This window comes from Gymnoscopelus braueri (genome assembly GCF_963280865.1).
Source record: "Gymnoscopelus braueri genome assembly, chromosome: 12".
In the NCBI taxonomy this organism is placed as follows: domain Eukaryota; kingdom Metazoa; phylum Chordata; class Actinopteri; order Myctophiformes; family Myctophidae; genus Gymnoscopelus; species Gymnoscopelus braueri.
Window position 1 is genome coordinate 8,054,610 of NC_137614.1, and position 13,253 is coordinate 8,067,862.

The following is a 13,253-nucleotide window of genomic DNA, read 5'->3' on the forward strand; positions in this document are numbered from 1 at the left end:
CCTGAGAAATGCTCTGTTACAAGTAAAAGGCATACATTCAACATTTAAGTTAAACAAACTTAAAAAACTTAAGTAAAAGTCAAAATCTTTCAAAAATAGCTGATCTACAAGCTCACAACGCGTCGCATCGCAACACGTTGGGAGCTTGTGGATAAGCTATTTTCAAATGGCCGGAGGATAACATAGGACTTATGTTTTGTAATAATAATCTGAATCTGTAACTAAAGTTTTCGGACAATTGTAGTGTTGTAAATGGTACAATATTTGCCTCCGAGATGTAATGTAGTAGAAGTATAAAGTATCTAAATACTCAAATACAGTAAAAGTACCTCAAGACCTTAATGGAGAATTTTGGACTAAGGTTTTCTTACCTTTTCTATGGTGTTATGATATCTTAGGATGAATGGTACAGTAGAAAAATGTCATAACTCCATCCCGGGTCCACCACAGCTTAAAACATGCGCGGATAGGCCTTGCGTTAGATCGCATATTTTAATAGCTTCTTTTTTTTATTATCATCTAGCAAGACTTTTTTTTATTATATTTTTTTGCAGTGTTTTGTCACTATGAGGGGTCAGTACTCACAAAAAAACAGACTACTGTCAGTACTCACAAAAAAAAATTCTACTGTGCATCATAGAAAAGGTAAGAAAACCTTAGTCCAAAATTCTCCTTTAAGTACAGTACTTGAGTAAATGTGTTTTCCAGCACTGGCTACTGATATGGCCTAATATCTTCATGATTATGCCTCTCATAGAACAGGGACTTGCACCGTCATTCCAGGAGGTTGAAATCCCTCCTATTAATTTCCCAGTTGTAATCATGCTGTTATGAATGAATGCGTCCGCGTGGCTGATTTAATGATTTCTAGGTCAATTTCAATGTTATGAACATAATGGCAACAAAATGGGAGCTCACAAGCCTGATAACAAAAGAGAATATTACTGGGCGAGAGGAGAGGGATATTAAGATTGTACGTGCATGTCTGCTGCATCCCACACATTCAATAATGTGTGTGCACTCACGCATGCACACACACGCACATGCACACACACACTCTTCAGGACATCAATATTTTAGGACGATGTTTTTATAAATGGCATCCCCCTCCCCTATTTTAATCCTAAACCTAAAGCCAAAAACTGCAGATCTACAAGCTCACAAGGCTTTGAGCTGCAACGTGATTTTGAGCTTGTAGATCTGCTATTTTCTGTTGCATGAGCTCAGACCTGTTATTTTTGGTGCATTACTGTACACATGGCCTGGCCAGCAACTAATGATAGATCGGCCATAACTTCAACCCTAAACCCAACCACTAATGTTAATTAATTAACATTAATTCATGTCTAATCCTAAACCTTGCCCCAACCTAAACCAATCCTAATCATACACCCAACTGCAGAAATCTTTCATTTGAGGATAAAGTGAGGACCAGGAGACATGGTCCTCACAATAATATGTCTGTTTCTCACATTGTACTATAATTGTGGGGACATACTGTATATGGCTCTCACAAGTATAGAAATACATAAACACACACTCGCGCACACATTTTGCTTTGAAGGAATAATATTTTCCTGAAAAAGTGTTGATGGTTAAGAGCGGGAGGAGAGGATATGTGGTACATTTACATATGTTTTATTCATCATAGTGCCTGGGCCTGGGCTACACCAACCAGGCAGTAAAGAAGTGCTGGGACTTTAATTGCAGAGCCCATGGGGAGTTGATCGCCATGGTTACGTTAAAGCAGTAGATGGAGAATTTACAGCGATGCTTCTGCTTAAGAAAACACAGCATTATACACCCCGACCTCCGCCTTCTGCACCAGGCAGCAGGCATAACACTATAGGTGGTAGTTGCGCACACGCACACACACACACACACACACACACACAGTGCCTAGGCACGGAGCCACGTTCTGATATCGTCACTGTCGGGTGGAAACCCTGTATGTCCAAAACAGCTACCTTTCAGGAAATGGGGGGGGGGGGGGAATAACCTGTGTTCCAAGTGGATCCAATGTAGTTATTATTTAGTCAAAAGCTCATGTTAAAGGCCGATTCTACAAATGCCTTCTACACCAGCAGTTCTTTCAAAATAAAAATAAAAATAGCAGATGTACGAGCTCGCTTGTACATCTGCTATTGTTGAATAGCCAACGCTAAAATCTAAAATGACAAAGCTGATGCTTTCCCGATTTTAATGGGTTGATACATTTCATTGGTGCAATGTTTCTAAAGCCAACTGAGGATATTAAATACTTTGACTTAAATTTTCGTTCCAAAAATAGCAAAATTAGCAGATCTACAAGCTCAAGCGATATGCGACGCATTGTGACCTCGTGGATCTGCTATTTTCGCCATACTCTCGTGCGAGCGACACTCTTGTACAGTATGATGAATTAGGGCATACATGGGCAACTGGTGGCCCGGGGGCCACATGCGCCCCCCCCCCCCACCTTCACTTAATGCGGCCCGCAGGCTAATATGGGAATACTGATATATTATTGATTTCAGCTGTTACAATTCTGAACATGCAAACATGACCCGCTTTAATTACTTCGTGTTTGGAGCTTGTAGATCAGCTATTTTTTGCTACTTTTGTGTGACATAATGTGCAAAGATAGTGGCCTCCATCATCAAAGTTCCCCACCCCTGAATTAGGGCATTCATTTGTGAAAAACATAAAAAATTTAAATGTGGAGATACAAGGTTTTTCTGCCCGACAGCGACAACATGCGTTTCCATGGCAATCCACACACTGGGATCACCTTCCATGCCCTAGCGTTTCGTCGCTCTTGGGGCAGAAACCTCTTATCTCCATTTTTTAAAACTTTTTGTGCTTTTTTACTGTAAATTAATGCCCTACTTGATCGTACTACAGCGTCACGCTAAAGCAGCTAAAGTAGCGAAGCGACTCGTTTTGAGCTTGTCGATCTGCTACTTTAGCTATTTTATACATTTGAACCCTGAAAAGTGACGGTTTTGGACAAAGTATGAGGTTTCCACCCGACAGAGAAGATTTGTTAGGTGCCCACTTGGTGCCGGTGTTTGTGTCTTCTTATCACCAGCTCAAGATCCGAAAATAGAAAGCAAAGTTTGACTCATAAGGTCTCGAAACCTGTCGCCTCTGAATCCCACAGCCGGTGGTTAGAATGCATGGTAGTATGGTAGGGCTTTCACGACTAGAGATTTTTCCTGGTCGACTAATTTGACCCAGTGGTAGCCATTACTATTATTATTATTTATTTATTTTTATTACCTTTATTTTTATGCCGTTTTAAGGGAAGCGCTTCTGGCACAGCAGCACAGCAGCACAACAGCGTCTCCAAGGATCCTCAAAAGGGGGTTATTGCCCAATAATAGGCTATTATTGGGCATACGTTTGACCCCCTTTTGATGAAAATAAAGGCAGGAGGATAATAATAATAGTAATGGGCATTAAAACAATGGGGGGAAAAAAATAAAATATATATATATATATATATATATATATATATATATATATATATATATATATATATATATATATATTTTTTTTTAATCAACAATAGTGTATTGTTGTGTAGTATACTCTACTAGTCGACTATTCGACTAGTTGGTGAAAGCCCTATGGTACACTATGCATTGTAGTATGGTATGCATGGTAGTATAGTACAGTAATGGTACACTATATAAGCCTACTATCCTGCTATAAAATGTCTGTCCTCTGTCTGTGCAGTCTATCTGCCTCCATTTTTCTCTTCAATGAGTTGACGGTCTGAACTTGCCCACGGGCATTACATGGACCATTGACATAATAATGAACAGAGTGACGAAGCCAATCTTCCCACATTTGAGCTGTTTATTGGCGTTTGTGTGAACTGTCACTCATTTAAGATGGCTGTGGGTGTAGCCAGAGGGAGTGACTCAGAGAGAGAGAGAGAGAGAGAGAGAGCAGTGCCAGCGTTAATTGATTGGCAGGTGTTTCTAGTTGTCTAATTGTGCTCTCAGCTTGCTGTACCTGGGCTCAGAACTACACCTACACAATGCTGGCAGAGAGAGACAGAGCTAGCAATGGTGCCGTTATAAAGGAGTTTGATTTCAACACATAGCTAGCCCTGGTCCAGAGCGTTAGTGAGGAATTCCACTGCCCTGCGAGGGCTCCAACTGTAGTAAAACATTTACAAAACCACTTTGCTAAAACAAAGGCTGTTTTGTGTTGTTGAAAGTCTATTCTCGGAGGTGGGAAGCCTCTCAGCACCCCACCTCCTCTGTAAAATACACTTTTTGGCCAGAAAATAAAATATTTCACCGGAAGGAAAATCTGGTCAATTCCATTGACCAGATCTGTAGAGGGCGCAGTGGAGCAACCAAAAAAAGTTTTCCTTACGGTGAAATATTTTCTTTTCTGGTCAAAAAGTGTATGGGGGAAAGTTACACATCAGCTTCAATTAATGTTACTAACCCACTAAGGAGACAAATGCATGAGAACAGCCATATGACTGTACTACAAAATGTAGGTGTGTGTGATCAGTAAAGCTTTAATTACAAAACGGGCTCATCATTTGTGTGGGCAACAACCCGCAGTAGCACTCAGTGTGCTACACAGTGACATGTACAGTTGATGGACAGGCAGTGTTGTAGTGCTAATTTTGGAAGTGGGGGAGCGCACGCGCGCGCGTGCATGTGGGATATTTTTTGCGGTTAATTCCGCGGATTTGGGGACTTTATATTGTTTTTTTTGTTACTTTATTTCGGGGTTAGGGTTAGATTAGGGTTATGTTATTTAATTCTTTTTTTTTTGCGGTTAATTTCGTGGATTTGGGTACTTTATTTTCGTTTTTTTGTTACTTTAATTAAAATTAAAATTACTTACTCACCTTCTGCAAAGATTGTCTTGGTTTCAGAGAGCAGAGCATGGTGGTAAATATGAACTTTTGCCCCAAACTTTAAGTCTTTATATTATATATATATATATATATATAATTAATGCCCTACTTGATCGTACTACAGCGTCACGCTAAAGCAGCTAAAGTAGCGAAGCGACTCGTTTTGAGCTTGTCGATCTGCTACTTTAGCTATTTTATACATTTGAACCCTGAAAAGTGACGGTTTTGGACAAAGTATGAGGTTTCCACCCGACAGAGAAGATTTGTTAGGTGCCCACTTGGTGCCGGTGTTTGTGTCTTCTTATCACCAGCTCAAGATCCGAAAATAGAAAGCAAAGTTTGACTCATAAGGTCTCGAAACCTGTCGCCTCTGAATCCCACAGCCGGTGGTTAGAATGCATGGTAGTATGGTAGGGCTTTCACGACTAGAGATTTTTCCTGGTCGACTAATTTGACCCAGTGGTAGCCATTACTATTATTATTATTTATTTATTTTTATTACCTTTATTTTTATGCCGTTTTAAGGGAAGCGCTTCTGGCACAGCAGCACAGCAGCACAACAGCGTCTCCAAGGATCCTCAAAAGGGGGTTATTGCCCAATAATAGGCTATTATTGGGCATACGTTTGACCCCCTTTTGATGAAAATAAAGGCAGGAGGATAATAATGATAGTAATGGGCATTAAAACAATGGGGGAAAAAAAAAATATATATATATATATATATTTTTTTTTAATCAACAATAGTGTATTGTTGTGTAGTATACTCTACTAGTCGACTATTCGACTAGTTGGTGAAAGCCCTATGGTACACTATGCATTGTAGTATGGTATGCATGGTAGTATAGTACAGTAATGGTACACTATATAATCCTACTATCCTGCTATAAAATGTCTGTCCTCTGTCTGTGCAGTCTATCTGCCTCCATTTTTCTCTTCAATGAGTTGACGGTCTGAACTTGCCCACGGGCATTACATGGACCATTGACATAATAATGAACAGAGTGACGAAGCCAATCTTCCCACATTTGAGCTGTTTATTGGCGTTTGTGTGAACTGTCACTCATTTAAGATGGCTGTGGGTGTAGCCAGAGGGAGTGACTCAGAGAGAGAGAGAGAGAGAGAGAGAGAGAGAGAGAGCAGTGCCAGCGTTAATTGATTGGCAGGTGTTTCTAGTTGTCTAATTGTGCTCTCAGCTTGCTGTACCTGGGCTCAGAACTACACCTACACAATGCTGGCAGAGAGAGACAGAGCTAGCAATGGTGCCGTTATAAAGGAGTTTGATTTCAACACATAGTTAGCCCTGGTCCAGAGCGTTAGTGAGGAATTCCACTGCCCTGCGAGGGCTCCAACTGTAGTAAAACATTTACAAAACCACTTCGCTAAAACAAAGGCTGTTTTGTGTTGTTGAAAGTCTATTCTCGGAGGTGGGAAGCCTCTCAGCACCCCACCTCCTCTGTAAAATACACTTTTTGGCCAGAAAATAAAATATTTCACCGGAAGGAAAATCTGGTCAATTCCATTGACCAGATCTGTAGAGGGCGCAGTGGAGCAACCAAAAAAAGTTTTCCTTACGGTGAAATATTTTCTTTTCTGGTCAAAAAGTGTATGGGGGAAAGTTACACATCAGCTTCAATTAATGTTACTAACCCACTAAGGAGACAAATGCATGAGAACAGCCATATGACTGTACTACAAAATGTAGGTGTGTGTGATCAGTAAAGCTTTAATTACAAAACGGGCTCATCATTTGTGTGGGCAACAACCCGCAGTAGCACTCAGTGTGCTACACAGTGACATGTACAGTTGATGGACAGGGACTTTTATAATACAGTCATATGGCTGTTCTCATGCATTTGTCTCCTTAGTGGGTTGGTAACATTAATTGAAGCTGATAACTTCCCCACATTTAAACTGTTAACCCATTCAATCTGCCAATATTTCTTTGGCTAATCAAAAATAGCAGATATACAAGCTCATAGCGCGGCACCGAGTGCCGCACTATGAGCTTGTAGATCTGTTATTTTTTTTTAAATCGTGAAAATGTGTGAACATCTTTCAATATATATTTTTTAAAGTGAACATTTGTAAAAAAAAAAGTTGTTCAAGGGAGCCCCAGAAGCAAAGATTTGAGTTACAAATGTTCACTTAAAAAAATATATGTATTCAAAGAATTTTTCACGATTTTTCTAAAATAGCAGATCTACAAACTCATCGTGCGGTACTATAAGCTTGTAGATCTGCTATTTTTGAATAGCCAACAAAATCTTAAAATGACAGAGATGCATCCCCGGATAGAATGGCTTAATTAGCATTTTTTGCCACTGGCTATGGGATCTGTAGGGCCAGGTGTGGCACATCCCCGGGTATGGATAAGTAAAAAAGAAGGGGGAAAATAAATAATAAGTGTTTCCAAATGTATTGTTTTATTAAAATGTATATATCTTTTTTATAACCGATTAAATTCATTGGTTCGATTAGCTATTGCACCCCGTCCCCTAATTGTCTCCGCCAGGCCGAAAGGCATGGCGAGAGTATGTTTTACCCCCTGTCCGTGTGTCCGTTTGTTTGTGTGTCCGTGTGTCCGTCCGTCCATCTGTCTGTGAACAGCTAATCTCAGGCACCGTTGGCCCGGTCGCTGCGAAACTGTGCACACACACTCCCTGGATGCCAATTCAGAACCTCTGACCCAATTTTTCACATGGGCCTGTTATAGCGCCACCAGGAGGCCGATTTGTGCAAAACATATTTTTTGACAGTACTCCTACAGATTTTGTCCAAAAATCACGCAAATCGGTACACAGTATTTCTATAGTCATTAAACGAAACGAGTCTTTCAGATTTCTCATATTCCATCCTGATTGGCTAAAAATGTCTTCCAAAGTTTGCAGGAGTGCTCCGTTTTGAACAAAATGCCTCAAATCATGAACACAGCATGCACTTTCCGTGAAATTTTGCACGCAGGAAGAACTACCATTTGAAATTTTTCAAATCAGCCTCATGGTGGCGCTATAACAGGCCGATTCGTGTTTTTACCTATAATTGCACCGATCTGTGTAAAACTTTGTATGCACACTCCCTAGAGGTCAAGGAAAAACCTTTGCCACATCTGCCTTTTATAGCGCCACCAGGAGGCCGACTTCAGTAAAACACATTCTTTTATACTACTCCTTCCAATTTTATCCAAATTTCACGCAAATCGGTACACATGATCTCTATAGTCATGTGATCACGACGGATGTGTTTAATTTTTCATATTCCATACTGATTGGCTAAGATTGACATCTAAAGTTTGCATTATTGGCTTGTTTTGAACAAAATTCCGCAAATCATGAACGCACCGTCCAATTGCGCTCAAACTTTGCACGCACATTCACACTATGTTAAGGAACAAATGCCACCCTTTTAACATTGGCCTGTTATAGCGCCACCAACAGGTCTAATTTGGCGAAACACATGTTTTTAACAAAATGCCTCAAATCATGAATGCAGTCAGTGTCCGATTGTCGTGCAAGGCCTAAGAAGAAATGGCACCCTTTTCACGTTGGCCTATTATAGCGCCACCAGGAGGCCACAATAGCCTACCTGACCTGGCGGAGACCTGTGCTCCGAGGAGCACTTTTTCTAGTTGCCTTTCTTTCATTTTGCTTAGAGGGGTGTTTTTGGCAGTGTAAACCCTAAACCTCGTCTCTGTCCCTCCTCAACAGGTCAAGCGACCAAGAAAACATACGTGAGTTACAACAACCTCAGGATCTGACGTGCTTTGGATGGGATCGAGGGAAAAAAAGCGCTTTAAATCCTTTATCTGTGACGATGGCCCTGAAGGAAGGACGCGGACGGAGGCACCTAGCGAGACTTGACGGAGCGGAGCAGAGCAGTATACCTACCTATGCACTCCAGGGCTGTGGATTATAGTGTCCAAACCGTCATCACGCTATTACCATATACCACCGAGTCCTGACCATGACGACGAGCACAGGTACTGTATTGTCCCAACGTGACTTGGGCCCGGGCTTCTATCTATAGAACCTGGCTATATGGGCTTTAAACATTCCTCTAAAAATGGTGGCGGGATCGGCCCCTTGTTTTCTGACACAGCCGGTGGACCTTGTCTTTTGGGAAAGTGGTTATTCTTTTGGGAAAGTGGTTATTCTTGACTTGGGGGGTGTGATCGCCGGACCGCGCAACGCTGCAACACGGGGCAGGACAGTGGCTCTGTTTCCAAAACTGTTTTTTTTTTGTTGTTGCTTTTTTTGAGATGCCATTAAAGCCATATTCTCTTGGAGTTCTCATTAGAAATGTTTTTTTTTATTTATTTTTTATTATTTATGAAGTGATTTCTTCCTTGTGCCTCTTATTTCTGTTTAACAAAACAAATAGCTCCAGTTGATTTCATTTGACTTGAATAGTAGATCTTGGAAGTGTGCTCTCTCTCTCTCTCTCTCTCTCTCGCTCTCTCGCTCTCTCGCTCTCTCTCTCTCTCTCTCTCTCTCTCTCTCTCTCCTTTAATTCAAATCAATTCAAACCAGTCATTTTGGACCCAGATGATTATACCAGTGATGGGCATTGTAACTATATTTTTCTGTTTTTTGTAAATAGTCGAGAGTATTTTCATGTTTGGAGTACAAATCTATAGATATCCGGTTCTTTGTTCGATTGGCTTTGAATGGTAATGAGAAGCACTAAACAGTGTTCACATTGCATGTGCCGATGTATGTTTGTTCTATTTGATGTGTCGAAAAAAATATATATATATATAAATGAACAAAAAAACGATAATAAATTCTGAAAAATGATAATGAGCTTATAAGCATCATTCTGCGGTTTCATTTTGTTCCTTGAACCGAACAGATAAGTCTTGATTTCTGACAGAATATGGCTTTAATCCGTTGTTGAATTGACCCCCCCCCCCCCCTCCTACCACCCACCACCAACCTCTGTATCTTGCAAGCATGCATTGTTTTCTATCGTTTCGTACAGGGTACGTTAATGCCTATTATCAATGGTGTGGAAAAAAAGAAAAAGAAAAAACATAAAATATCAGAGCAATCATGCAAGTATGTTGTGATGTCTTTCAAAACTATCGAAATGTAATAAAAATCATTTTGTTATCTTTTCTACAATTAAACACGGCAGGGTATCATGGTCATTTGTGTGTGTGTGCGTGGCATGTGGCATGTGGCATGCGTTACATGCAGAGAGCATTTGAGAACCGAGGGGGACGCGTGCATGCGTGTCCAGAGCGCTAGCGTGAAAATCTTTCATTTTTGAGTTTTTTTTCCCTTTTATTTCGGGTTTTTCTTACTTTAATTCGGTTAATTCTGTACAAAAAAATTCACTCCATGACGTGTAGATGTGTGGCAAAAAGGAAACGTCTCTCCATCGCGCACCTCTCCATTCAGAAATGGATGAACAAAAACCGTCGTCCTAAAACACCCTCGCCCCGGGTCTAATCCGGCGGCCTCGGTCCGCGGAAAAAATGGGGCAGTGTGTTTTAGGACGAGCGTTCCGTTTTCCACCCGTGAAAAAAATCCTCTTTTTCTTTTTTCTTCGTCCTAGAAGTGGGGGAGGTATCACCCCCACCCAATGGAACTGGATACGTCTAACCCCCCCCCCCCCCCCCCCCCCCCCCCACTGCGTCCCTGGTTACATGTTTTCACTGATGTGTGGATGATGAGTAGCATTGATGCCGTTTTGTTGATTGCTTTTTGTACACTGATGGAAATGTTATGTGGTTTAGTGCTCTGTTTCTGTCTGGGGACCAACGGGGCTCCAAATGGACCCTTACGGGTTTGTAACTGTTGAGAGTGTGCAAATGGATAAAGAAAAATGTGCTGGGTCCATACACTCTCAGTGTTAAATGAACACTGAGGATTTTACAATGTAGATCTGTCTGTCTCTCTCTCTCCTGAAATACCAACAGCACGTTTTGCCCAAGAGGAAAATCCACAAACAAAATCGATTTATCCTGGCAGGCCATATAATGTGTAGGATATTACATGCAATATTACTGTTTTCAGTATTGATTATCATGTACAACACATAAATCACGACTAGGACATTCACGATGGAACCTCTGTTTCTTTTGCTCCAAAGTCCTTACCATCATAGGTAAACCAAGAACCTATCATCTAAACAGATAATATTAAAAAATCTATAATCTGTACATTGAAACTACTGTATACACACTATAGGATGCCAGTTCTACAAATGAACCTGGCATCTGTCTACATAACATGCTATCTAAATTACATTTTAGCCTAAGCCTGCAAGGTCGTCGAGGCTAGGGCAAGAGCTACGGTATAGGTGCTACATGTATGATATGATTCCTTTGGTGTGCGTTATGCATCCGTGCGTTATGCTACAATCACACCGAATGCTTTGACGTGGTCAAGTCGACGGATCCAATTATTTTTCAAAGGAGAGCATATGCATCGGCCACGCGGTGCGACGCGGCGAGGTTTCCCACAAGTCACGTACCTGAAATTTGCATAAAGTTGGTTGAACCCAACTTCACGATGCAAATGAGGTATGATTCAAGATTCTTATTGTTTATTTCAGGTCCCTATTAGTCACTGTCTAAGCACTGTCTGTTATTCCTGGGGTCGCACAGTGCAATTAAAAATTACAGCGCAATGAAAAATGTTAAAGTAAAATCTCTCTCCCTTCTGTTTCGACGTTGCCTGTTTCTCAACTCAAATGTTTTCAGAACCATAATTTTAGTGTTCTGTTTAGCGTTTAACAAATATTTTTTTATTGTGTGTATTTCTTGGCAGCGACAGTTCCGGAAAAACAAAAATGAACAGCGTAATTGCGATATACCATTCAGCACCACACAGTCCGGTTCATCTACACATCAGTGGTTCTCAAAGTGGGGTCTAGGGACCACCAGGGGTCCTTGATCGCGTTCCAGGGGGTCCCCAGCAAAAGGAGGAACACTCAAACCCTTTTTTAATATCTTGTGGCTATTAAAAAATGTTGATCAATGTTGACAAATCCTCTGTTATGGGGGATCCCTGGCACAAGATATTTTCAGATGGGGGTCTGTGACCAAATACATACATCAATTTGGAGGTCCTTGACATGAAAATGTGTTTGAGAACCACCAGTCTAGATGCGTTGTCAATGCATTTGATGTGAACACACCATTAACGCGTGCGTGTGAGCGTGCTATAGAGAGAGAGAGAGCAGAGAGAGATCGTTATCCACACAGGGCCTGCAGTTGTTTCTCTTTTTTACATTCATCATGGCAGCTCCCAGAAGCTCCTGTGGGAGCAGATGGTCTTTGCTCCTCCTCTGTGTGGTCTGCCTGTTTCCTCTCCTGCACGTCAGCCAAGAAAGAAAATCCCACTTATGCCCAATTAAGACTAGCCTCTCCCCACCAAATTAATTGCCCATGTCAGCGTCTGTGTGCAAGTAATAAGAAGGGGCCTCGAAAGCGTTATATACAGAGCTGTGAGAGACGACCACAGAAATTAAACGGCTTGAAGCTGCGCCGGCTGTGCGAAATCAGAAAAAAAGAATAAACCCCGGAAAGGACGAGTTGTTTTGATATGATAACCGCTAAAGCAAACGTCTTTTAAGATCTCAAAGCAACAGACTATAGAAAGGGTAGCCTAGCTCGTTCCCAGCCTTTACTCGTCTCAGAGGAGAAAAGCAGAGATAAATGCAGAGAGTGTCTACAGGGGTGGGACTTCCGTCGTATATATTTCCCCCCCGGAAACTATCTTTTTGGACCAATCGCAACACTCGTTTCATTCACGGAGAATGTAAACAGATTTGTAAAGTGTCAACGTCATTTATTTGGGCGATACATCCGCCTGATTCTAGTACTTCTGTTCAGACATTCAACCGGCTAGGTCTTGCCCAGCGTGGACAAAGGGTAATATTCTGGACCTCTTGAACGATGCATGAACACAGCATCTCCTTCTCCCAACTTTTAAAGTGACCATGGCCATGACCATTTGCTGTGCATCATCGTTAATGGTTGACCGTTATGCTAAATAGCTCTATATTCCGATCTCTCCAGCTCTCTAGTAAAACAGAACATACATTTCCAGGTCGGGTTAGCAATTTCACCCAATCAGGAGAGAGAACTCATACAGGATACAGGAAAGTCAAATTGGAAGTGAGGAAACAGAAAATGAGAAGACAGTATTGGAACTGATAAATGATTCATGATCTTTGTGGGGTTCTCTCTCCTGAATGGAGAAATGTATCCTGAAAATGTATTTTCTGTTTACTAAAGAGCTGGAGAGAAAGGGAGACACCCTGTTACTGAACAAACACTCTATTATTACTATTAGAATATGGTGTAGTTCTCAAACTTTTTCATGTCAAGGACCCCCAAATTGACACTTATTAGCCTGCGGACCCCCATTTGAA

The 13,253-nt window shown here is 41.3% G+C and overlaps 1 protein-coding gene across 1 annotated transcript in view; it reads left to right on the forward strand.

Annotated features, from left to right (window-relative positions):
* LOC308097452 (metabotropic glutamate receptor 7-like) overlaps window positions 1–8,625 on the forward strand; it is a gene marked incomplete at both ends in the record, with an annotated part of 249,239 nt that extends 240,614 nt beyond the window's left edge. The window contains one exon of the mRNA XM_080445211.1: window positions 8,576–8,625. Coding sequence (XP_080301337.1) covers window positions 8,576–8,625 — 50 coding nt within the window. The remainder of the gene's footprint in view (window positions 1–8,575) is intronic.
* Between the last annotated feature and the right edge of the window lie 4,628 nt (window positions 8,626–13,253).